The 25,569-nt window shown below is 40.5% G+C and overlaps 5 protein-coding genes across 9 annotated transcripts in view; 2 read left to right on the top strand and 3 right to left on the bottom strand.

Moving 5' to 3' along the window:
• The window catches only part of LOC106658891 (TOX high mobility group box family member 3-like), a 178,976-nt gene extending 173,034 nt beyond the window's left edge, over nt 1-5,942 (bottom strand). Inside the window, exon 1 of the mRNA XM_014381045.2 lies at nt 5,583-5,942. Coding sequence (XP_014236531.1) covers nt 5,583-5,607 — 25 coding nt within the window. The 5' untranslated portion in view covers nt 5,608-5,942. The remainder of the gene's footprint in view (nt 1-5,582) is intronic.
• Nucleotides 5,943-6,811: 869 nt separating this feature from the next.
• LOC106659073 (FAD synthase-like) lies at nt 6,812-8,752 on the bottom strand. The gene is made up of 7 exons (XM_014381380.2): nt 8,112-8,752; nt 7,955-8,049; nt 7,765-7,888; nt 7,591-7,703; nt 7,380-7,523; nt 7,155-7,294; nt 6,812-7,086 (listed from the first exon to the last, which is right to left on the bottom strand). Exons 1-7 carry the CDS (start codon nt 8,227-8,229, stop codon nt 6,975-6,977), a joined length of 846 nt encoding a protein of 281 aa, XP_014236866.1. The 5' UTR covers nt 8,230-8,752; the 3' UTR covers nt 6,812-6,974.
• LOC106659074 (LYR motif-containing protein 9-like) lies at nt 8,752-9,212 on the top strand. The gene is made up of 2 exons (XM_014381381.2): nt 8,752-8,890; nt 9,114-9,212. Exons 1-2 carry the CDS (start codon nt 8,768-8,770, stop codon nt 9,210-9,212), a joined length of 222 nt encoding a protein of 73 aa, XP_014236867.1. The 5' UTR covers nt 8,752-8,767.
• LOC106659072 (probable tRNA (uracil-O(2)-)-methyltransferase) lies at nt 9,122-11,518 on the top strand. The gene is made up of 3 exons (XM_014381379.2): nt 9,122-9,206; nt 9,283-10,312; nt 10,387-11,518. Exons 2-3 carry the CDS (start codon nt 9,347-9,349, stop codon nt 11,254-11,256), a joined length of 1,836 nt encoding a protein of 611 aa, XP_014236865.1. The 5' UTR covers nt 9,122-9,206; nt 9,283-9,346; the 3' UTR covers nt 11,257-11,518.
• An 11-nt stretch (nt 11,519-11,529) lies between these two features.
• LOC106659070 (zinc finger protein 236-like) lies at nt 11,530-24,933 on the bottom strand. Of its 5 annotated transcripts, XM_023463185.1 has the most exons (22): nt 24,770-24,933; nt 24,442-24,639; nt 24,253-24,368; nt 23,892-24,197; nt 23,690-23,818; nt 23,291-23,455; nt 17,618-17,749; nt 16,927-17,070; nt 16,674-16,791; nt 16,062-16,521; nt 15,854-15,989; nt 15,648-15,787; nt 15,155-15,562; nt 14,852-15,086; nt 14,572-14,770; nt 14,385-14,497; nt 14,077-14,307; nt 13,504-14,006; nt 13,286-13,436; nt 12,954-13,215; nt 12,400-12,865; nt 11,530-12,325 (listed from the first exon to the last, which is right to left on the bottom strand). In XM_023463185.1, exons 2-22 carry the CDS (start codon nt 24,527-24,529, stop codon nt 11,920-11,922), a joined length of 4,908 nt encoding a protein of 1,635 aa, XP_023318953.1. In that variant the 5' UTR covers nt 24,530-24,639; nt 24,770-24,933; the 3' UTR covers nt 11,530-11,919. The 5 variants fall into 5 exon arrangements, with proteins under 5 accessions (XP_023318953.1, XP_023318951.1, XP_023318950.1 ...); XM_023463183.1 differs by lacking the exons at nt 23,291-23,455; nt 23,690-23,818; nt 23,892-24,197; ... (1 more) ...; nt 24,442-24,639; nt 24,770-24,933 and adding exons at nt 18,163-18,375; nt 21,552-21,797 and having other exon boundaries at nt 11,531-12,325; nt 14,388-14,497; XM_023463182.1 differs by lacking the exons at nt 23,291-23,455; nt 23,690-23,818; nt 23,892-24,197; ... (1 more) ...; nt 24,442-24,639; nt 24,770-24,933 and adding exons at nt 18,163-18,375; nt 21,552-21,796 and having other exon boundaries at nt 11,531-12,325.
• Between the last annotated feature and the right edge of the window lie 636 nt (nt 24,934-25,569).

Genomic DNA, 25,569 nt, shown 5'->3' with positions numbered 1-25,569 from the left:
CTGTCGAAGTTTCAAGCATCACTGAACTTGAGCGATGATCTGCTTCTTTATTTTGACTCGATCATTGTTTGAGTCGTTCATTGATCTCATAATCGGTAGTTCAAATAAAATATTATTTTCAACTATTTTCAAGGAAAAAGCCCAGATCAAAAATGCTGGATCTTATAAGATTAAAGAACGGATTTATAACTATTTTACCATTAATGTAATACTCCGTGAAATGAATCGAAAAACGTTTCTAACGACCATATCTTAAATGTACGAGGACATGCAGGTAAACTAGTCATGGAGGTCTTCTCAAGGAACCGTTTCATGCCTTCGATAGCCGTACACCTGCGTTGATTATAGCTATATACGGCTAGCTGCAGGATAAAGGGAGCTCGAGCCGAGAGCAAAGCGCGCGCGGTACAAGCGAGAGTCGTGCTTGCAGCCATTCGCAGTATACACACACACATATATATGTATAAAATATATATATATATATATTTAAGGGGTCAAGGTCACGCGTGCAGTTCGCTCACAAACACACATCCATGTAGAGCAGGCACAAACAGCCTAGCGTATATATATCTGCACAAGTGTATATGTATGGGTAGGTAGGTATAAAGCCCTCTCGACTCGTAGTATACGTAGAGCAGAGCCTAGCGCACAGCTGCTATAGACTGGCTGTGCCGAGTGTGTCCCTCGAGGCGGCCCCCGGAAGACGAATCGTCGCGTTGCGCAACTTCCGTATCGCTTCAGTATATAGCGCTCTCCGGGCTCCGTGCAAAGTCTGCCGCGTCTGTGTGCGGTACCACTAGTATATAATATATATCTGTATACGTATATAGTCGCGCCAGCAGCAGCCTCTCTCGCGTGGAAGCGACTACAACGAGGAAAGCTTTCTCTCTCTCGCTTTTTGCCCGACGTTAACCCTGGCTTGTGGGTGTTGCGGCTGTTGCGCTTTCCACGCTGCTCCACGGTTTACTGACCTTAAACGCGCGCTCGGATCGCTCGCTCGCTCTCGGCGCATTGCTATAAACTCGCCCCGCCGACAATTTTACCCGGCTTTTTATCGAATCCGGCCTCCATTTGCATTCGCACTTTTTATTTTAAATGCTTTAGTCGATGCATTATTTTTACAACTAAATTTGTAATATCCACGTACTTGTGGATACTAGAATTTGGAAACTACCAACATGTGTGAGAAACCAAATGATTATTATTTATTTTTACGTAATTTTGCGAGGATTTATCTCGAAAGAAATCAAAATTCGACGAGCGAGTCGAGCAACATCCAAGTTGCTGACAGACGTATTATGTACGAGCACATAACGAGTTATACTATAACAGTTGTTCTGGGCTCGCGCATACACATAAACATAGTTGGTTTGGTTTCAAGAACGCTCGCGAGCACTTGCCCCTACGAGCCGAACTAATATACGTGTATATATATCGACAAAGGAACAGGTGGTGCCACGTATATTTATATACCCTCGTAAGTATACGCATACAGAGCCGCACACTTTCGACCTGCCGTCGCTTGCCACCTGACGTTTTTCGATTCGGCGCGGCGATGGCGACTCGCGCGCGAGCCACGCACGTACACAAACGCGTGTGTGCCCGAGCTCGTTGTCCACTCAAGGAGCACAAGGTAATCGAGATGTAAGATTTTTGTTGCTGTTACGTATCCACTCCTCGTGCTGCATTTCGCTATTTATTTATTGTATTGCGCGCGGTTCGGGCCTACGAAGCTGGGACGCATGTACCCAGTGCATCGTAAGCCAGCACAAATTGGAAAGTGTCGCCTTTAATCCATGCTCCAGAACAGACTCATAAGCGTTATTATTTCCAACTGACTTACACAATATGCCCTCGCTAACCATTAATTATGAAATTTTAAATTTCCAAGAAAAGTACGACAACTCAATCATATTTTTATTGTGTTTATATGCGGTTTAGGAGTGACCTAGATTAAACCCCGTTAACTATCATCCATCATGATCAACATTTAGCTTAACGAAGTTAGACTTATTAAAAAAACTTAAGTTGATGAAACGACATTAATTCGGTACATCTAACACATGTTCGACTTGATTGCAGATGAAAATTTCGTCGCTACATCTTTTTCTCGCTACTATTAGCTCGCTAATACATCCCACTCGAGGAATAATTTTCTCCTTTCGCCGTTTCTCTCTCATTTCTCCTCGTGCTCTTTTCCGTGGTATATAACCTTTTCCATTCAACCCACACCAAGCACCCCACGTACAAATATATACACAGCAGCAGCGCCTCACAATAAGAGCGAGTTTTTCGCCAGCACAAGTTGAATGCATAATTTATATTTGTCATTCATCTCGCTCTTGTTTACCTTTGTTATTTTCTCTAGTATTGATCCATGAACGGAGCAAAGTTTTAAAAAGCAAGAGAGAGAGAGAATAAATGGGTTGAGGTCGTGAGAGGGTAAAAGAGAGAAAGATGAAGTTGGGCAAGCTTTGTATACATACGTATATTTTATAAGAGAGTGAGAGAGAGTTTCATGTACAGAGGAAAATGGTATAAGATGGGATTTTTGTCGTATATGTATGAGAAACTAAAGAAAAACATCATAAAGGCAGCAAAAGAGGAAAGAAAAGAGACTCGAGGTATACAAATAAAACCGAAACGAAGCTGGAAAGAAAATATAAGTTTACCATGTTATTATGAAAAAGAGAAGAGCAATGAACTTATTTTATGACTCGACAATAGTCGAATGTGCTCGACGTTTTGCTCCAAACCGTATACGCGACTAGCGCGTACTTTGAAATCGCAGAAATTCGAAATGTAAAGCAGCCTTTTGTTTTTAAACGGTTTTCAACCGACTGTCCAGTTTACGACGATTTACAAGCGCTATTTAAACAAATAAAAGCACAAAATGAACGTGAAACAATATCGGATATGGTAAAAAAAGGATGATAAAGCGATGCAGATCTAGGCGAATGTTTGCTATACATCATCGTCAGAGAGCGATAGATTCGCGCGCAGACGAAGCAGCGGCAGGCAGGCAGGCAGGCAGGCAGGCAGCGAGACGAAGTGTTCTGAATGACAGTTCGCGAAACATGACATGAAAAATGAGACGCGTGCAGCGGAATGCATCGAACTCACTTGCCCCTTTCTTTCCTCCTTTTTTCATTGCTATTTTTCGTTTCCTCGCTAATACTAGACTCCATACACGCTCCGATATGACGTTTTTTCGGTCTCCCAGGAATAGCCATTTTTCTTCTCTTGCAGCTTTTTTTCTACTTTCCCCGAAAAATCTCTCCCGCGCGATAAAGAAGATACCCGGGGTAATTCATTTGTCGAAACGAACATGTCGCATGTGTGTGACTTTAAACTTAATTAGATTTTCGAGCGAGAAAGCGAGATGGAAAGAGAAAAAGAAGCGAACGTTACATATTTGAACTGAACAATCTACTTAATTATTCGACTAATTGAAAAGTTACTTGGAAGCAACAAAACGAGTTAGTGAACAACTTTGCTTCGAGTCCCGTTACCTGAAAAGGGAACACGGAGGGAGAGAGAGGCAGGGAGGGGAGATATAGACCGAATGAGAATCGTATGATTACCAACTCGAGCAAATTTAGAACATCGTCGTTGTTACGACGAGTCTCTTGTTGTTCAACTGCAAAAAACGACCTTTCCAAAATGCCTTTCGACTTATTTTTTGTCCTGCTGCGTCGGCAGCTGCAGCGCCAACTGCAACGAGCGATCTCTGTCTGTCGGTCCGTCCGTCTTTGCTTCTGCGCATGCGGATGCCGCTGGCCTCGCTCGACTTTTCTTTTTTACTTAAACATCCATAAATGAAATATCTCCATTTAAATTGGCAAACTTTGGACTATCTGAAATTAATGTGTAATTAGCGACACTTGGCTCGCATATGTAACGCAATGGAGGGAAAAAAAAGTTGAGCCAAGAATACTTTACGATGTGATTTATTAAAAATTTCTCAGAAAGTTTTTTCATTTTTATTATGAGAGCTAACATTCTTCTCTTATACAAAGAATGATGATAAAAAGTTTTATTCTTTGTAAAGTCGCGCGCTCTGTACCTCTGCCCCCCCCCCTCCGTCGCTCTGGCCTCTCTTCCTTTCCCTCTTTCCCCTCTTTTCGTTCTTGTGAACAGGGAATGAAAACCACGAGAATTCCGCGAAATGAAAATTTATCGAAGAAAAACTTTATAACTGCAAGTAAAGTCCTGGTGTATGACTGTGTGGGTATTCGTGTACACGTGTATATATACCTATTTCATTGGTTTCAACTGTGAAGCAAGAAAAGAGTGAAATTCTTGAAAGCTCGTTCGTAAGATTGAATAAATTAAAAAAAAATTGCATTCGGTAAAGTATCACGGTCGAAATACGAGCTAACGCAGTCACCCCTCAGCGTGCGTAACTCGAGACAATACAAACAAAATCATCTTCCGAAACCTTACCGAGCGTCCGATTTGGGGAAAATGTTCAAACTCTCTATGCCCTACCCGAAGTAATAAACGTAAAAAGTAATTCGAATAAGAATAAACAAGGTAGGCGAGATAGAGGATAAAAAACATGGCTCTAAAGTTTGAAGTTATATACACATGGAAAGTGCAATCATCATTATGAAACTTCTTGCACTAATGGAAATACGTCCTTAACTAAAATTAACGATATTACCTTTCTCCCCGTGCCTCTCCCCTTTTGCTCTCTCTCTCTCTCTCTCTCTCCCTCGCCCCCGTCGAGATCCTATTCAATAAGAAATTCGTTTCAACTCCGTCGGATCAATAGCAAAGTTTGCTTGAGGTCCAATCTCATTTTCCTGACAATCAATCTACGAGTTTGCTTTTCCAGCGTATATGTATATATAGGTATGTGTATGGCTGTACAGGGGGAAAGAGGACTGGAATAAAGTTTTCCGAGAGATGAACTGCATCTCAATTTATATACAGGGGCGCGCGCGGAACATTATTGCCGCGTGATAAGCGAGCGGCTAAAAATCGTTGTACTTATTGGTTTTGTTTCACTTGTTATTCCGCGTGTATGTATAAGTATGCAGGCGGGCTAAATTACGACGCGAGCTCGACTCGGCTGCCCTGCCTCCTCAAAGAGCATCGAGACATGTAGAAATACGCGAAATCGAATAAGAGCAAACGCAGAAATCAAGGGGTTGTGTACGTTTATTATGATACATTCGAGCGTCTTCTTCGGCTGTGGCGCGTATTATATGTGCTTATATAGACGGCGACACATCTCGGCGACGCATTCGTGGATACATAATAGCAGAATTTACCGCATGAGTCCGCTCCCACGTTCGAAAGGCAGCAATTCGACTGTACTATCTGAGATGTATAATACGCTTGATCGTTAGTAAAACTGTCAAGTGTTCATACACTCGTGGGCAAAGGGGCATCTGCGTGTATACACACATATCTCTAATTTGAAATAGATATTATACGCATGCATGAGAGCTCGTATCAAAGGAGAGCTAGTCGAGTCAACGATACCACATGTGCGTAGTCGACTTTGATCGATGGCTTAATTTCAAGATTATTTAATAAAAGGTAAATGAATAAAAGAAGTAAAATATATTTACCACAATCTGCCCAAAATGGATCCATAACAACATCAAATGAAACAAAAACTACCGGGCGTCACACACTATCCCGTAAATTAGCCGCAACTGGTGGTGAGATGAATTAGTACGCACTATTGTAAACCGGCGTCAATGCACGGATTCCAAGATCCAATTTATCACCCGACTGAAACTCGTCACAATAACACCTAACTTTTTTCAACAAATTGGGTTTTCTAGATCACTCGGCTTTATTGTTTTATATTAATTGTAAGAGAAACGCACTTGAATACACTATATAAGACTTGCTACACGCAGTTCCAATGTATTAACACGTTATTCTTTCGCGTCCGATTGTACATTGACAAAATCAAAACAAACGCGCATCGAATAACAAGTGTAACGGCTACCACAACACAACGCGCGGCGCCCACGAAACAATCATTTTTCCAAGTTCCGCAAATCAACCGCTGCCCTCCTATGCGCATGTCGACTATTTGAATTTCGAACAATTTTTAACAAATGCTCGACTAATTTTCGGCGTTGTCTAACCGATGCGAAAAAAAAACAAAAAATGAGAATGTGTATGGTTGCTGCATCGAATCAAGTCAACGTATCCCGCGAGGCTATGGAGTAAAGCAGTGATTCTTGCGGGCGATATTTTGTGATAAGACGTACCTAATACACGCTGCGCGCACAAATGTATATAGCCAAAGTGTACCCCGGGGGCTGAATTATTCACTCGCTGGAAGATGGGAATTCGCCTAGTTTCAAAAGACGATTTAGGAGCTTTTGTGTGTACCTACACGAAGACGAAGACGTCTTTCAACTAGACGAGCCTTCTTCATGTATACGATCGAATAAGTGAGTTTTTACTTATGCAGGGCCCGCGTGTGTCTTTTAGAAACAGTACACATGCATGAGCTCTTTCGATTTTCAGCCGTGCTGCTTTTTTGCCCCTCTGCTTCACTTTGTATACGGTATGCTAAAAAGAGTATAACAAAAACTCGCATAAAAAGAGAATAATAATTGAACATATAGAAGCTTTATTTTGTACTTTTGCCGGGTACAACGTTTTCACCTCATAGTACATGCAGATCAAAGCCAATTGGCATTAGCTTTTTGACTCCTTTTGCTTGGTAACTTTATAATATTTGTATGATTGTTTTTTATTCCATAATGAATAAATATTTTACAATTAAATCTCGTTGTAATCTGAGTAATTTATATAAAAAACAAAAGAGTTTATAAAAATTGTAAACAACACCATCAAAATTTTTCTGTAAATTTTCTAAAAAAAATCTCTCTTTAACAAAGTAATATTACAATAAGTGAACAAGCTAATTGGTGGTTAATAATTGGAAATATTCTTAGTTACATTTTTCTTTAAATTTATAGAATTTTCATTAAATTTCAGCTCTTCTCTTTGATAATATGAGGTGGCAGTAGACTGCAAAATTTTCTTTTAGCTTTTTCCATATCAGCTTCATTAGTACTTTCTATTGTCACCCTAGCTATATAGTTGCTGTGGATAAATTTATTCATTAAAATAGAAATAAATGAGCACAACATTTTCAATAATTAAAGCATTACCTAGCTTCCTCAGGGTAAGAACCAAATATAACATTTGGATATTCTTTTGAAAGACTAGTTAAAACATCTGCAAACACTTCTTCTGAAGCATTTATAAGTAATTCTGTACAAGCAAACCTACTGTTTGAATCAAACAGCACCTAAAATTAAAATATTTTTTAAATAGATCTTTTTTATGGTTGATTATTATTTGATACTTTATGAACCTAACGAATAAATCATTACCTTGCATAAGCTCCCAAATCCTCTTTCTAGAAATATAGGTGAGCCAGGAAACACATAAACATTTTCTAATATGACACATGGAAAGTTATGAGGTAATTTGGTAGCTTCATTGATTCCAAATTTCAAAACTGCCCTCTTAGGAATCTAAATTAAACATTGTAATCAAAATTATTTTTCAAAAATGTACCATTTTTTAGATGTTTAATCTTACTTCTGAAAGTTTATAAGCAGGAGATGAAGGATCTTCTACTCGAAAATACTTTCTTATAGCCTCTGCTATTGCAGGATGTCGATGAAGTGTATCATTGAAAGCCTTTGCTAAACCTGCAATAACTCATAACTTTAATGATATATCAAAAAGTAAATGTATGATTAATTATTTTACCTTCGTAAGTAACATCATCATGAGTAGGTCCAATTCCACCAGATGTAATCACATGTGTGTATTTTTTAGAAAAATGTTTGATTTCTTGTGCTATTTCATCCACATTGTCACCTATCACTGAAATCTTTAAAAAAATATAATTTTAGTGATGAATCATCTTAGCATTATAATAAAAATTTCTTCTACAAACTTTTTCAACTTTGACTCCACAGCCATATAAGTGTGTGCATATGAAATGTGAATTAGTGTCTCTCACTTGAGCTTTGAGAATTTCATTGCCAATAACTGAAAACATTTAAATTGCTTATTTTTAACATTTTTTTCATTAAAAAAAATTTAACTATCACCTATTATTCCTGCTGTTTTTTGCTCATTTGTTGAGCTGGCCCATCTTTGTATCCATTTAACTGAATAATTATTTGAAATTAAAAGCTTGCCTCGACAAGTTACATTGAAAAATGACATATTTTGCCTGTATATAGTGACAGAGTGTCAGTTAAAATTTTAACAAATGTCAATTGGTTCAATAAAACAACATTATTTGTTAAGAAAAAAGTTATATTTTCATGTCATAAACACGTTGCAATTTGGAATATTTTGTGTCATTCACAACAATTTTGTAACAATTTACTTATAAAAATAAGACCCCCAGATTCATTAATGTAGCAGTCGACATTTAGCAAAATAAAACTTGACGTGTAAGGTTATGTTCTCCAGTGCTTGTGTCTTGACTCTTGCATCACGCAGTGCATGCGATATCTTGCACAGTCGCACAGATTTGTAGGCTACATCTATAGCCTATAGGTATACCGTGCAATTTGGAGCTCACGATCACAAGCATAAAAAAGAAAATATTGACTGAAATAGGATAAGGCACCTACATTTTCTAGCACCCGTGTACTTTCGTCGGCCAAGTCGATATATAGGTAGATCATTTGAAAAAAGGGTCAATCGTGATAAGAGAAGAAGCAACCCCCGGCGTGTTTGGCCCGAAAACTTTGTAATGGTCGTAACAAGCACAGTATTGCTGAAGAATTCACCCAAGTCGCTTTACAAGTATCTGCTAAGGGAATGTCAAAAATTGCCCAAAGGTGCGGATGAATTTTACAAACACTCGGTTAAACAGGTTCGTAAAAATATATTTATTTATTTTTAAAATTCTTCGTACTTGACATGCAGTAAAAATGAAAATTACGTCATGAGGCCAAGTTGGGTTGCACTGTTTGAATATATAGATTTATATAAATAATTATTCAAATTTTACATCTGTATTGTGTAACTTGATACAGGTGTTAAATATTTGAGCTTTGATTTTATATCATAATAATTAGGTTCTTAACACATTGTAGAGTTTTAAACAACATGTAGCTGAACTGGATCCAGAAAGAATTCAACAGATTATGGAAAAAGCTCTTCTGGATGCTAAATGGATAATGCAAAAAGTATGAAAAATTTTTTTTTATTAACATTTTTATTGCTATTATTTTGAAATGTACTTACTCCAATTTTTTTTTTCAGTATAAAAAAGAACCATCACCATATCCACCAAAAATATAACAGTAATATAAATAGTTTTTTTAAAATGCAGAACTTTCATCAATTAATATCCAAGGAATGCAGCGCAGGCCCTGCCAATTTCTGGAAAGCTTCTGAAATACTATTGAAGAGTCCACATCTGATAAATCGTAGAATTTTAAGTTCTGCTCAAATTAGTGTATATAGATTGAGGAATGTTAATAGTGCAGAGATATATGAATGGTTTGTTAATCAAAAAAAAGAAATCACTAGTCCATCAAATATTGAAGAAGAATTGTTTACATCTTTAAAAAGTTTAGCTAATGGAAATATTGAATTGGTAAAATGCTCCTTGGAAGATGTTGATTTTATTCATAAGGATAATGAATCAATGTATTTTCGTCTTGCAAAACTGATCCCTAGACATGTTAACACATTTTCAAATACTTTAGAGTTGAGTTTGATTGATTTGAATTCTAATATATTGACATTCAGTTTTTTAAATTATGACAAAGAAAAAAAATCGTTGGGTTTTGAATATTCTTATCAAATTAGGTATGAAAAAGATAATGTTTCTATTCATATACAAAACATAGAATGCTGGCAAGAAAATTCAAATTTATCATGGTTTGAAGATTGTTTTTTTCCAAAATTGATTAAATGGATTGAAAATGATACACCAAAAAATAGTTTAATCAATGGTTCCTTGAAATTAGTATCTTCAGAAGAGTATACAGATTTGTATAATAATTTAAAATTAAAATATGGTGCAGAAATGATCAAAATTTGGCCAGAAAACACAGATCCTCTTAAATTTGTTTTTGAAGATGTAGCTATTGCTACGTATTTATTACTTTTATGGGAAACAGAAAGAAAAAGATTAAATTTAAAAAATAAACAGTCATTTTTAGACCTTGGCTGTGGCAATGGATTATTGGTACATATACTTAATTGTGAAGGACATCCTGGATTAGGCATTGATCTCCGTAAAAGAAAGATTTGGGATCTTTATCCAGAAAGTACGCATCTTGAGGTAAATTTTATTTGTTGATCTTTTTCAAAAAACTTTTAAAATTTTTAAGATTTTTAATAACTTTTTTAATACAGGTAAAAACAATTATTCCATCTTCCAAAAGTCTGTTTCCTGAAACAGATTGGCTTATTGGAAATCATTCCGATGAATTAACACCTTGGATTCCAGTCATAGCTGCAAGAAGTTCATACAAATGTCGTTTCTTTTTATTACCATGCTGTGCCTATGAATTTGATGGTCGAAAATATCAAAGAGAAAGTTCCTCTGTAAGTCAGTACAACGATTATATGCAATACATAAAAGACGTAAGTGAAAATTGTGGATTTAAAACGGATATAGACAAATTAAGAATACCATCAACTAAAAGGATCTGTATTATTGGTACTGATAGAAATTATGCTCCTTTGGATTTTGAATCGCAAGATGTAAAAATTCAGAGTATTGTAAGTGCAAGATCCAATGGTCTTCAAAATGAAGATTCTTGGTCTAGTACTTTTAAACCTCGAGAATCTGTTGAAAAAGTTCGAAACTGCACAAAAGTCAACAAAGATTTAATATCTAGTATTATCGAAATAGTAGTTTCATTACTATTCCACAAAGCACGGTTAATAAGTCTTGAAAATGGAAAAACTTGGAACGCTGGCGGAGAAATAGAATTGGCTCAAGTAGCAAAGGCAGTAGATACAGAATCATTGAAGCAATTGAAAAATGAATGCGGTGGTTTACAAACTTTGTTAAGAAATAATGGAAATATTTTTAAAATAGAATCTGGAAAAGTTCGTTTTCGAGTTCCCGGTAAAGAGACTGTAGGTAAAAAAAAGAAACCAAAAGTTTCGACTGTAAAACGAAAAATAAAAGATTGTTGGTTTCACATAAATCATCCAGATGGATGTCCTCTAACTGACGAAGAATGTGATTTTATACATTCTCACGAAAAATTGTAACAGGCCGTAGGAATTTATTAAATTGGTTGCACTGTACTTGTATCGTTTTCATCGCAAAAGCATTTAATTTTTTTTTGTAAATGTATACATATTAGTTGTAACATTTTAAGGCACGTGCAGCCTATGAATTTATAGATCCATTTTTATATTGTACAACAATGCAATTGATTACAATTTTACTTGTTATATCAATTTATTATAATGCACATTATAATAAATTGATGAAATAATAACAATAGTAATAGTATAATACAATATTATGATTATATATAACTTGTGTAAAAAAGTTCATTATGTTGTTATTTGTTAAATATTTAATAATTTAATAAATATTTAAAAAAATAACACTATTGCTTCTTAATCAAAGTTCATAAAACTTCAGTCTTAAAATTCTTAATGTTACCAAGTATAAAACACATACATATAGATCATTCAAATGTAATAATTTCTTTTGATATCATAAAAAACATCTGCTTATAAAAATTTAAATTAACATTCAACAGTAGAAATAAATAAAAATTATTTGTTACTCAAGTGCTTGAAGATCAAGCAAACGACAATGATTTTATAATATTTTTTATGGCTAAAATTTTCATTCGTAAAGAGAGCGCTTTTCTGTTCAAAAAATTAATTAGTTGTGAAAAAGTGTTCGTACTAGCTTTATCATGCCAATAAATCAGCAAACGACAAATCATCGAACTGAATGCTGGAATCTTCAATAGATTGCAGCACGACTTTGGATTCGTAAGTTACAAACTGCGGTGGTTCATGTTGCTCATCTTGAAGTTCTTGCGTTGCATCGGCCAGCTTGTCCCTGTGAATGCGGCCCACGTGAGTGCGTAAATTGCAGGACTGCGTGAAATGACGCGAGCAGTGAGGACAAGAATACGGCTTCTCGCCCGAGTGGCTCTTGCGATGAAGATCGAGCGTAGACTTTTGAGTAAAGGACTTGTCGCACAAGTCGCAGACGAAGGGCCGTTCCCCGGTGTGGACACGATAGTGTCGCTCGAGCTGGAAAGGCTTCGAGAATGTTTTGCTACACTGAACACATTGCCGTAATTTACCGCTTCTGTGAAATTTAAAAATTAGAATCATTATGATGAAGATCTTACTTGAAAGTTATTGACACGTTTTATAATTTACCCGGTTGCTATTTCTTGCTTTTCTTCATTAATTTGTTCTGGCAGTGTTTCTTGTAACTTAAGTAGTACGCAGTTCTCGCCCTCGACTAGGCTTTGCTCGTTGTCCAGTGACGTTGAGAAAACGAGAGGCGATGTGGCTTGGGATTGCTGTTCTTGCTGCTGTTGAGCGTCAGCTTCAATTTCATTTTGGCCGTCTTGAATGTTGGCCAAGCCGTTGTTCATCAAGAACTTCAAGTTCTCCATCCAGTGACTATTTTCCAATAATTTTTCTACGTCCGTTTCGACCATCGGCAGATCAACGAGCTTACCATTGCTCATGTCGTTGTCGACGATGAGTTGAGCCTGGCTAACGTTGCTATTATTAACGATGCTTGGAACTTCTTGACTGTGCGTCAGCATGTGAACTTTACGGTGTCCGGATGTTCGGAATTTCAGGCCGCACTCGTTGCACTCGAACGGCCTGGCTCCTAGAAGAAATACAAAATGTTTCACTTCAACAATCCTTGATTCGAAAAATTCTCTCATCGGAAGTATTTGGCCTTAAAAATAACCTACCTGTGTGCAGCCGCATGTGTACTTTGAGACCACCCTTCGAGGCGAACATACTATTACACACGTGACACTGAAATGATTTATGACCGTTGTGAATTTTCAGGTGTGCCACTAAAGTGCATTTGACGGCGAAACTCTTGGCGCAATATTCGCACTTGTAGGGCTTTTCGCCAGTGTGAATTCTTACGTGCCTCACGAGATCGCTGGGTTTGCCGAACATTTTTGAGCAGTAATCACAAACGTTTTTCTTTGATTTGGGACTTTTCTGTAATTACAATTACATGAATTTGTCGAAATAATAAAACAAGGTATATTTGATATAATTCTATACGAACCTTATCCGAACCCAAATCCATGTCTACCGATACATCCGAGTCCCCTGCGGCATTTTTACGTGCCAATTCATATTTTACATGTTCTTTTATGTGCTCCCTCAACTGCAGCGATGTGGGAAACTCTTGATTGCACTCGTAGCATTTGTGGGTCCTGTAAAAGCAATGACGTTCAGTATTAAGTTTGTTTGGAGAGCCCATGTGATAAATAAAATACTTGCTCTTGATTCTTGTGAGTTTTCATGTGTCTACTTAGCCCACTATTGGAGTGAAATTTGTAAGAACACTGAAAACACTCGTACTCCTTGACTCGAACCTGATGAATTTTCAAATGTTTTTGCAGATCCTTCACTGACAGTTGCTGCTTATCACATATATGGCACTGTAGATTTTGATCCTCGCTAATGAACCCCTCGTTTTGCTCAAGGAACTTCTCATTGAGTATATCCATAGGCGAGGTGCACAAAAAGCCGTTGCTAAAATTACTATCGCTTAAACATAGGGCCCTTTGTATATTCAAGTCGGAGCCGTCTATCTTTGGCGCGGCGCTTTGCATGTTCGGATTGACGTTTTGAAGCTTCAGATTAGCACTTTGATTCTGATGCGAGGCCAAAACATTGAGACTATTTTGTTGCTGCTGTTGTTGCTCCATAACTTCGGAACACAAGTTGATGGGCGCAGCAGTGTTGTTCGAGGCTAAGGCAACATTGGAATCGCCAACGTCCTGTCAATAAGTTTTGGATCGTGAAAACAATTCAATAAGCCGGATAGAAGGAACAATTTTTATGACTTACTTGAAATGCCAACTGATTGATACCGAGACTTTCGAGTTGAGAAGAAAATGTATTCAAATCGACCGATGAATCCACTTTACCATTGTCGTAAATGATGCTCAAAGTTGGATGCTGATCTCTATTTGGCAAGAAATTCGAATCTTCGATTGTCTTTTCTGGAGTATTCAGCCCGAAATTCAAGCCCATGTTATACAATTGTTGATGCAACGATTCAATTTCATGCATGTTCTCCTGTTTCAAACGGGTAGAAATTAGTTTGCTTATTTACAGATTAATCAATAGTGTGCAAAAAGTGAATAAAAAATTACCACCGTGTACGTTGTATCTGCGGTAAAATTAGACAAATTGGCAGTGTTCAGATCATTGGAAATAACTGAATTCTGATTTGAAACAACATCGACGTTTTGAGGCTCGTTTAATACTGAAAAAGTAAACGACGATTCAACGATTTTGCTCAAGCGCGTAAAGAAAAGATTAAACCTCATGAAAACTTACCTGAAGCAATTGGCGAATTAAGATAAGAGCATTTTGGATCAATGAATACAGTTTGGCTTTGATTTTGTGTTACCGTTTGCATGGACTGATTTATATTTACAATTAAAGGCATATTGTATTCATTATCGGCAAGTAAATTTTCTTGTACAGTTACTGGAGTCGGTGGTCGAGTCGCTTGCTTTTTCTGTTGTTCAAGAACCTTTCATAATAAAAAATACGTTAATCGCTCGCAGTGTATGCAACGATAAAAGAAATATGAGTGAAAAAAAATCATTCGAACCTCCTGCGCAACCTCTTTTTGATGTATTTTCATGTGCTTGGTGCAATTGACACTGGTCTTGAAAGTTTTGTTGCAGTAAGGACACATAAAGGGACGCTTGTTCACGTGAGTCGTTTGGTGCCTCTTCAAGCTGCTCGAGTTGGAAAAAGTCGCGTGGCACGTCACGCACTTGAAATTTTTCGTCTTGTTGTGAATCGTGTAGTGAGCCTTGAGCGCACTCTTCGTAATGAACGGCCTGAAAGCAAGAACAAATGAAAATTCGCCGAGGAAGGAATTATCACGAGGAGAGAAAAATTGCCTTACTTGTCGCAAATCTCGCAAACGAAGGGTCGCTCGCCCGTGTGCTTGCGGTAGTGCTGCTGCAGGTGGCTGAGCTTCATGAAGGCGGCCGTGCAGCTGGGGCACTTGTGGGGCCGACCCTCGCCCCGTCCGTGCTGCTGGCGCAACTGAGGCTCGGCTCTGAGTAGACCGTCGCCCGACTGGGTCAGCACGAGCGGCTTGGCCAGCTCGACTTTGGCCGCCAGCTGTTCCACCTCCTCGGACCAGCTCTGATTTTTGGGTTTGCGCGTCAAGTAGCCGGTCTTTTTCTCCATTTTGCGGCGTCGGTTCTTCACCTCGGCCGGTGTGTTGTGCTCGTTCGCGTGCTCGCGCATCGCCTCGAAATTTTCGAAAGACGCCTCGCACAATTTGCACACGAACTTGTTGTGCGTTCTGTTTATATTATAAATAAAAAATTCATTCGTCACCGATGCTCCATGTTCTGTTTACAGAGAATTACCGGAAAACTGGGACTTACTTCAAATGATCCTTGAGCGCTTGTTTACTTGGAAGCTCAGCTGGGCACTTTGGACAGGTGACGGCGTCTCCTCCGTGAATTTTTTTCTTGTGAACGACTAGAGAGCCTTTGAGGGTAAACGATTGATTGCACTCGTCGCACTGGAAAATTTGATTGATAATTCGTAGAGGAAAGAAAACAGGTAGCCGATCGAAAAGGATTCATACCTTGAATGGTTTTTCGCCTGTGTGGGTACTTAAATGTCTAACTATGTCTGATGGCTTTTTGGCTATTTTATCACAGTACAAGCACTCGTAAACTTTCTTTCCGTCTATGATCCGATGATTCACTTGCACGTACTTCCTGCAATGAAAAAGATAAAAGGATTAAAGATAAAGAAAAAAAGAGGAAAGATGGGAAAATTTGTGCGTCAACCATTTGTCTGGATCGGAAAGTTTCTTTTTAACGACGCCCCCGTCGATTTCCTCGTCGTCGTCTTCAGCGTCGTCGACATCGTCGTCGCTTTCCATCAATTCGAAGCCCTGACTGTCTTGCTCGACTTCCTGCTCGTTGTCATTTGCTGCACTTTCATCTTGGCATCTCTGCTCTGGCTCAAGTCGCTGCTCTTGTTCTTCTCCGTCTTGGATTCTGTGCTCTTGCTCGTTACGCTGACCCGTATTCTCGGTAGCGGCGGAGTTTGCCGCGATAGTGGCGGCGTTTGAAGATTGCTCAGTTGCCGCGCTTTTGACATTCCGATTGTGGAAACGGCTCGTGTGCCGAGCGAGCACCCTCGGCTCTTTGAAGGCCAGGGAACAGTGCGAGCTCTTGTGCGCCCGCGACCGACATCGATCTCGCCGATTTTTCTCGTGACGTTTCACGTGTATTCGCAAATTGCCTGTGAGATTGACAAAAGCGCGAGGGCCATCAGTAACGAGGAAAGAAAGAGGTGTATCGAAAAAGCAAAGAGTCGAGAGGCGAAAGTCTATACATGATCGTGTACTTATTTTTAAAGCTCTCGTGGCAATTGTTGCGTATAAGAAAACTCACTGTGTATGGCAAATCTAGCTTGACACTCGTCGCAGGAGAAGGGCTTGGTGCCGCTGTGCGTCCACTCGTGCGTGCGCAGCGAGCTTTTTTGCGAAAAACCCTTTTGGCATAATTTACACTGCGCGTGCAACCATAAAAAACAAACAAAAAAGGTGCAAAAACATATGAGCGTGCGCTTACAACCTCTACCTCTGTGTATGCTATAATAAAGAAAAATAATTGACAGCCCAAAAGAGTATCTACAAAGCCATACCTTGTACGGCCTCTCCCGAGTGTGAACGCGTATGTGTCTGGACAGAAAGCTCGGCGATCTGAAGACTTTGAAGCATATGTTGCACTTGTAGCTGGTGCGCAGTCTGGCACCTCTGCTCGTCTGCTTGATGTATTTCTCCTGGACCTATAATTAGAATCGAAATCAATGATGGATCGACGCCCCGAGAGATAATTTTTTAATTTTGTCCGCCGCGAGGATAACGAAGATACTCGATTCGAGGCACAATCGTTACTTTTCTGGGCGATAAAAATTCCCTACTTACACCGTGAAGCTGCCACTTCGTTGGTAATTCCGTCATCGTGTGCTGAACAGGAGAATAGGTTACGAGTGATAAATACTGTTGTTTTGAAAAGTAACTTACGCGATGTCTGTTTTATTTTCGTGCGCAATATTTACATGTCGAGTCGTTGGTCTGCTCGAACAGAGCTAAAGTAGGGATTAGAGAGACGAGATTTGACGATAAGCCCGCTCTGACAACTCAAAAAGTTATGTACGTAGGAAGAATAATGGCACAGTAAAAAAAGGCGATATTCGCGCAAACCGTACGATTAATTGCTCGAAACGATGATTCCGCGCCAGTTTCGCGACAAATCTTGGCATTCTCGGTAGTCAATCATTGGGCTATCATCGACGTTCGAGTTCGCGCACTTAAGAGATTACGGCAGCTCACCCTGTAGTGGTCGCGCAGATGTTGCCGATACAGGGCCGGCTGGGTGAAATTTTTGCGGCAGAGCTTGCAGTTGCGATACTCCTCCGAGGTCCATTTCTCTTGGTGAAGCTTCAGGTGCTCCTCCTGTTGTGCCTGGAACAGAGAGCGAATCGTGCCAAAATAAGAGTAATTGATGGAGGCGTCGCTTGGCAATCGGGTCGAGCGATCATTTGACATTTCTCACGCAGAGCCGCGCATCTGTATGAACTAAAAAACTCGCTCTATTTTCATTGAACGCGCGCGGTATAATAATTTTATCCTCGGCCTAATAGGCTCCTAATGGGCCGGTCGTCGTAAATTTCAATTGTTTTAATAAATCACCGCGTGTAACAATCGTACATTTAATGCAAAACGAGCCTCGGCTATATGGTCAGGGCTGACGAGAATTTACAACGATTACGTAAAAAATATTTGAAATCCGGCAAAGATGCAATGATGCGAGAGTATGCGATGTAAGAAAAGAAAGCATTAGACATGATTTTTGTGTATGAGTGATGGATGCGCACCTCGCAATACTTGACGCCGAGTCCGAGAGCAAAATAAAAGACCTTGGTGCAGACGGCCAGGAGAATGAAATGCAAGCTCTCGGCATTGAGCTGTTTCATCTCTAGCTTAGCTTCCTTGCCAGCATCGCCAAGTACGTTGGGACAACTCGAGCACATTTAGGAGGGTATATACTCGACGTATACACAGTCGGAGCTAGGGAGTCGTCGTGAAATCTGCGAAAGGTTGCGGGTCAAAGTATTTGCAAGTCTCGTATAATAATATATAGGAAGCGCAATTGTAGCCACCCACGCGCGCACGCACATGCATATAGCTGCAGCGCGCACACGAGCGAAGACGCGAAATCATCGCGTGTGCAAATGTTCCGTAACGAGACACGATCTCGAGCGAGAGAGAGAGCAGCGTTTTCTTATCGCGACCGGCCAGAAGCGCGCGAGCGGCTTCGGCGCGTTCAGGAAGTGCTGCGCTTCGTATCTCTCATCCTTTTCACTTGCGCATACAGCTATTCCGCGCGCGCACTTATTATTTATTTCGAGCGGCGCGTCGAAAAAGTGCATAATCGACAACTTCCCAGCTAGAGAGAGAGCGCGTGCGGGATATAATATTTTTTCGTCGCCGCACGCGGGGAGTCCCATGATCGGCTCTCTCCATTCGACACCCCGCGCAGCTCAGCGCTGTAATTTCATATGGTGCGAATACTTATGTGTATATTTAATTCGTACGTGCGCGCCAAACAACAGACAGATACCGGCAATGTCTCGCGAAAACGCAGACTCGACGCATTTCGGTACATACCGTAGCGTATTATACGTGCGAGCACTGCAAAGGACGCGCCTCGTAATAGCTGCCCATTATGCACCATTATAAAGCGTGCGACACAAAAAACTTGAACGAGCTTCATCTTGGCGAAACGAATAAGATACTCGTACTTTTTTTTCACTTTTAAGGAGGCAGAATTATCAAACCTAAGGAGCTTGCAAATTGAGACCGATCGTTTGACATTATTATGTAGATCCATATCTTTTGTATTATTACGCTCGTTGTGCGTGGCAGGCTGCGTAGCTATGATAACTCGACGCATGACCGAGTAAAGTAAAGGGATAACGTTGATTGGACCCGGCCGTGCCGTCCGCCGTATGGTACGATGCACTTTGTCAAATCAACCAGTTTATGTGCAAACGCGCGCTCTGCTCCAAGACGACTCTCTTCGCGTTGCGAAGCGACATGATCTTTACTTTTAATTTGACTTAATTGTTCCATGATTTAGATCAATGTTCTCGATAGTGACTAAATGGCCTGTAATAGTGATATAGTTTTCTCTCTCTCTCTTGCTCGACTCTACTCGACTTTCTTCGAGTGCACAATTCGATTAGCCGGGCGCGCGAGGCAGCTGAGCTCTAGTACATATACGTGCTCGGGTCTATTAAGGCCGCCAAGATTTGTCCCATTGTCGAAGAAAAGCACTCGTATGTACTTAAACCGGTGGCCTATCTCGTCGTATCTCGCGACGTTTTCGTCCCTCTTGGCTGCGAGCGATCGGCCCCCCGATCTCGCCGAATTATAATCAGCCGTTGGGATAAACGCACGTATCGCCGATAAGTCATGAGCCTCTTTGCGCCGCGCACGATATACGAAAATATCCAAGGCAGTAATTCACATCGACAGCTGGGGTGACTATCCGACTTGGCGTTTATACGCGTTATGCGTTGGAGCTCGCGTATATTGCCGACGTGGGTGTGTAGGCACGACACCGATTTCCAGATCGACTGGACTCCGAGGCGCTAATCATAAAAGTCTATTTTCGTTTTTGTACATTACGCGCACACGTATAAGCGCACGGCTCGAGAGCAGAGCCAGTGCATTTCGGCGTTCCCCATCGCTTTAACCATTATACGTTTATCGAGCGCAACAACAACGACCTTTTCTCTCTCTCTCTCTCTCTCTCTGTCTCTCTGAGAGCATGCTCGACTTGCACTTCCGTTGGCCGATAGCTCGCTCAAGTCGAGCTTTTCGCTCTCTCTCTCTCTTTCTCGCGTTCTCGGCTCTCTCTCGCGTTGTTTCGCGCGCTCGACAGCGAAAAAAGTGGCCAATTTTATTAATAGTCGAGTCGATCGAGGAAAATCGAGCCTATAAGTCGCGACCCCGCGCGACTGCATAGCTCTCGAGTCAAATAGCTATTTTATAAATAAAAGTAGCGAGTTGTATACGGCATACGTCACACGACACAAGTCACAATTAGATTTTCCATGAAAAGCCTCGCCAGTCGAATTCTATAAGACGAGTCGCGAAACGAGCCTCGAGCTGCAGCGATATAAGCACATGCTGATGCTGCTACTGCTGCTGCCTGTGTAAACAAAACTATTCGAACGATTTGCGCAAAGGAACACACATCAAGTCGTTTCACGTGCGCCGACATTTCCAAACAAACTCGTGAGCGATGTGCCTGTGCACTCGTGCCCGTATTATTGCCATGACTTATGCGCGCGAGATGCAGTTCTCTTTTCTGCTCCACACACACACACACTTGGACGCACGGACGGATGGAAGGCGAATAATGTAGATCGCGTCGGGTGCTAAAGTTTCTAAAAAATTGCCCTGGAAAATAATCTGGCCGAGCGACGATCGCGAGCTGCTGCTGCTGTTGCTGCGATTATTCGCGTGCAGATTTGTCACCATTTCCGAGAATAATATCACGTCGCGCACAAAACGTTATCGGAAAAGAGCGAGAAATAGGCGAAAAATTGTCATTGACCTCGAGAGCTTTGTGAGAGCGAGCGAGAGAGAGAGAGAGAAAAAGAGCATCGGATCAGAGTCGCCGCACTTGTTTCTACATTAAACGAGCGAGATTTGATGTCGCATCAAATCGTCGTCGACGTCGTCGTCATTATCGTACGCTTTGAAGATAATCCGAGATCCAGCCAGCACAGAGCACCGACTTGTATTCACTTTTTCGGTCTCGACAACTTTATAAAATTCGATACTCGAGATAGCCCGCGCGCCCCCTCGTCCCTCCGACGGGATACGCAACCGATTTATCGCCCAGCCGTTTTCTATACGGGCTTCTTCGCTCGCCGAGCAAGAAATAACGTGATTTTTTTACATGGAGATTGATTAGCCTGCGGTGTTTACACCAACAAGTTCGCGCGTGTCTCGATTTCTTCTGCTACCGCTGCTCTCTTGTTTTTTTTTCTTCTGTTTTTTTTGCCGTTTGCCCGTTGACAAATGACAAATGGTGCAACAGTTCGTCACGGCTTCGACCCGAGAATTCTCGAAAAAATCCGTAAAAGCTCGGGAAAAGCTCCGACTCGAAGGTGTATGAATAGGGAGCTCGTGTGGGTGCGTACGCGCGCGATCCGCAAAGCTCGAGCTCGAGCTCATCAAAGGTACGCACGGACTAGCTACTTGCGATTTATATTATTCCAGGCCCGGTGTCGCGCACGATTTTCCGCACTCGAGTTGGGCCAACTCGTGCTCCTCCTCCTCCTCTGCAGGACTAATCATTGGCCGCGCACTGCACTACACCTACTTGGCTGCTGCTGTCACTTTGTTTCTTGTTTTTTGTCCTGTTACAGCACAACAATAACAAACGCAGGAAAAAAAATTCGGCTACACGCGTGCAGAGCGCGATATGAAGTTTATGAGGCTCGGTTGATGTCGCGACTTGTACTGCGCGCGCGTGGCGCTTATGGCTCTCTCCGCAGCAGTTCGCAAGCGCTAAGAGTGCGCTGTATCATATATATATATCTATACACACATCGTGACATGAGCCAGCCTAAACGGCAGCAGTTTCTACGTTAATAATATATATACATATAGGATCGCGTATATAAGACACGAGAGATGAAATAGGAGAATGTGAAAAAGCGCCGACAAAGAATTCAAGTCTTTGGACGCAGTTGGCTTTAATACATGTATATATAAACTCTCTTTCTTTCTCTCTTTCACTCTCTCGCTATATACGCGTGTATATGTATATTTATAACTACTTAGCTAACTTACAGCTCACCATGTTAACGCACAGATACGCAACACCCACACACCCACAACGCGTATCGTGCCCTAAGATATCGCGTGTGAGATTCATAAATGACTTTCATTGATTGAGAGACTACTACTGCAACTATATAATACCATTACAACTACTGCGAGACGCGAGGCGAAACGAAAATTAAATTCATTAACTAATGCAATTATGAACTTGTGCTCGGATTACCGATATATGCACGCGTTATCTTTACGGCTCGGAGCTTTTCGACAATTCTTCCCTGTACGATTTTGCGCGCTTGACACCCTGTCGACGTCTCCAAAGCTCCATCGATATCGGGGTGTAGCGATCAATAATATCAGAATAGTAAGTGCGTCAATCTTTGACGGTATTAACGATCTCAGAGCTTTTGCTGATTTTTCTCGGTCTGCGTGCCTGCTCGCGTCGTGCAGTAATTTTGAAGCTCGAGTGATTTATCGGCCCGTCGCGACAAAGACACTGTCTTTATGTGCGCAGGGCCTTGCGGATCGCCCACGTCGAGCGAAGAAAAAAATCACACTTATATGTATATTACACATGTGCGCGTCTAAACGAACATATGTAGACTGTCAACTTCATTTTGCCTGGCACTTCAAGAATCAATCTGCTTCCCCGAGCCGATCTGCTCTCGTCTATACTAGTACTCGAGACTATTAATATTTAAGATGTGCGAAGGAGCTTCACTTCGCTTCGATACATTTTTCCTAGAACGATGCTCTATGCAAGATATATTAGCGTTGCTTCTGCAGATCAATTACAGATACGCTTGGAGTGATAATAAACAACAACGAATAAATAAATACAAGATAACAAGCCGATTTACTTCCGTAACGCACGAGTCGTCTGATGTCAATTTTTCTTTTTCTCGCCTCTCCGTGCTCCACCTTGATTATTGCAAGACAAAAAGCGTCGAGTATCGCTTTTTATTGTCCGTGATGTAAAATGCTCTCCTCGCTCGCGCAGTGCTCAACCTACTTATCTAGCGTGTGCGCAGCCACTTGCATGCACGACTGCTATTACGTGTTAATTTTATCTTGCGCCGCACGTGGCGGATGGGAAATTATCAAATGTCCTCTCTCTTTCTGTATATCTGTATACACGCTTACCTTGGAGTCGAATACGTCGTCGCATTCGGTGCAGTAAAGACTTTCGTCGATCTCGTGGACTCTCATGTGAGTTTTCAGACTCGCTAAGCGCGAAAATTTCCTCCCGCATTCCGGACACTTTGGGCTGCCGAGCTTGTGTATGGCCATGTGTAGTTTGAAATTGAGCTACAATATAGTTTTGCATTTCATGTTGTATATACAATTCATTATTGTTTTTTTTTTTATGGTGTGAGAAAGAAAAGTCCACTTTTGTTAGTTTTAATTAATTATTATTTATTGATAGTTTTGGAAAAATAAATTATTTTAGTACAGATTTAAAACTTAAAGATCTCATTGCTCATTGAAAAGCAATGATCAATGTAAGTAAATATATTAGTTCAGATTTAATATTGTACTCACTGGTGCATTAAACGATTCAGCACATTTTGGGCAGCGATAAGCTTTATCAAAAGCATGGTCATGCAAGTGTTTTTGGTAAACGGAATATTTTTCAAATTCTTCTGCACACATATCACACTGGTATAAATCCTTTTAGGGTGAATTATGGTTTAATTAACACACATTCAAAACTAATAAACTGACATACTAACTAGATACTCACTTTTACACCCTTATTTTTACTTTTGCCTTTTGCTTGTTTTTTGGATGCTGTTGATTTTTTACTACGCTTACCAGAATATTGTTTATCACAGTTTTGTGTACTGGATGCATTTCTGCCACAGCAAGAAAGTTCTTGAGAAAATTCAAGCAACTCGTCATCACATTCAATATTTTCCTTAAAATCTTTTAAATGGTGAGACACAGTACTATTCATATTTGATGAATGTACTTGATTGATGGAAATTGAATGTGAACTATGTAATGATTTAAACTGTACATTGTCTACAGAAAGACTGTTTGGATCACTCTAAAAAAAATGTATTATGTATCTATAGTTTAAAATTATTTTCATAAAAACTTACATAGTTGGATTTGAAACGTAGCATTGAATTAGTCAAAGACTGTAAAACTTGATTAGATGTATTACCAACAATTGTAACTGGAGTCGACATAAGCTCCAGCGTTCCATCTTTCGCTTCTGAAAATATCAAAACTATTAGTATGACTTTACTAACCTTAAGAAAATTAGAAAGTTATCATGAAATACTTACGACGCATAGCCAACAATGTGTTTCCATCGTCAGTCAACAAAAAATTCATTCCTAATGGAGATGCACTCATTTTAAACATGTTTAACATAAACAATTTTCAATATCAGAGCATCTGAAACAGCGCCCATATATTTCTGCATAAGTAATTAGCGTCCACCAGTTATAAGAAATTCACTCTACTATAAAACGCTGAAAACACTGAGATATATTTTATAATTTTTAATCGTCAATTAAAAAAAAAAGGACGTAAGTGAAAAATTAGAACAAAAAACTTGACGAGGATATGAGTTTTTAAGATTTAAATTTGAACAAGCGACGTATAACGCACCTGAGTTTAGTATGCACCCGATGCATCATCGTCCCCTTTATATGGCCATGAATCGAACGGCTTAAGTGCAACCAGACTTCCAGATATGGTCATATTCAGCGATATATGGGATTGGTAACGAGGAAAGTGGTGGGCGCACGAGTCGAATGTGCAACAACACGAGAAGGAAGGAGAATGTCTCTGCTGGGAGTTATATCAAGTCGCGTCGGCTGCTGGCTCGAATGCGCGCGCGCGCCGCCACACGCGCGCTGCAAGTTTGCAACTGCTCCAAACGGATCTTGCTCTCTTGCGGTTTAGTTCTCCTACATGGTCGACCATCGGCAAAGCGAGTCGTGGTTCGTATACCGTCCGCGACAATAAAACGCGAAACCATATATTCGAAATTGAGACAGCGCGGGACAAAAGCTCGGGTAAAACCTTGCCGCATCTCGTTTTTACTTGATCTTTATAAGTATCTACGATTGCGGGCTTGACGAAATCCAGCCAAACAATCAAAATTGGCCGAAATTCTTACTCGGCTGAAAGTTGTACAGACTTTGTTATTTTATTTGACAGCTGATGCGCACTCGTAAGGCTGCGAAATTTCACCCACGCACTGCATCGTGGCCAATGATGACACATTCACACATGTCCGCAGGGATTTTAAAAGCAGAGGCATTAGCTCTCATCCGCTGAGCACATCTGTCGAGTTGAAGAGCAAATGTCATCAGACGTTACGGCGCTCGGCGGATTTTTCTCCCCCATCATATATATGCGACGATGTACAGGATAATAAAAAGAGGCAGACGTGCGCGATGGGG

Source organism: Trichogramma pretiosum, unplaced genomic scaffold (genome assembly GCF_000599845.2).
Source record: "Trichogramma pretiosum strain Unisexual culture from Peru unplaced genomic scaffold, Tpre_2.0 scaffold28, whole genome shotgun sequence".
In the NCBI taxonomy this organism is placed as follows: Eukaryota; Metazoa; Arthropoda; class Insecta; order Hymenoptera; family Trichogrammatidae; genus Trichogramma; species Trichogramma pretiosum.
The sequence above is the reverse complement of the archived record's forward strand: the minus strand, read 5'-3'. Positions and strand labels throughout refer to the sequence as shown.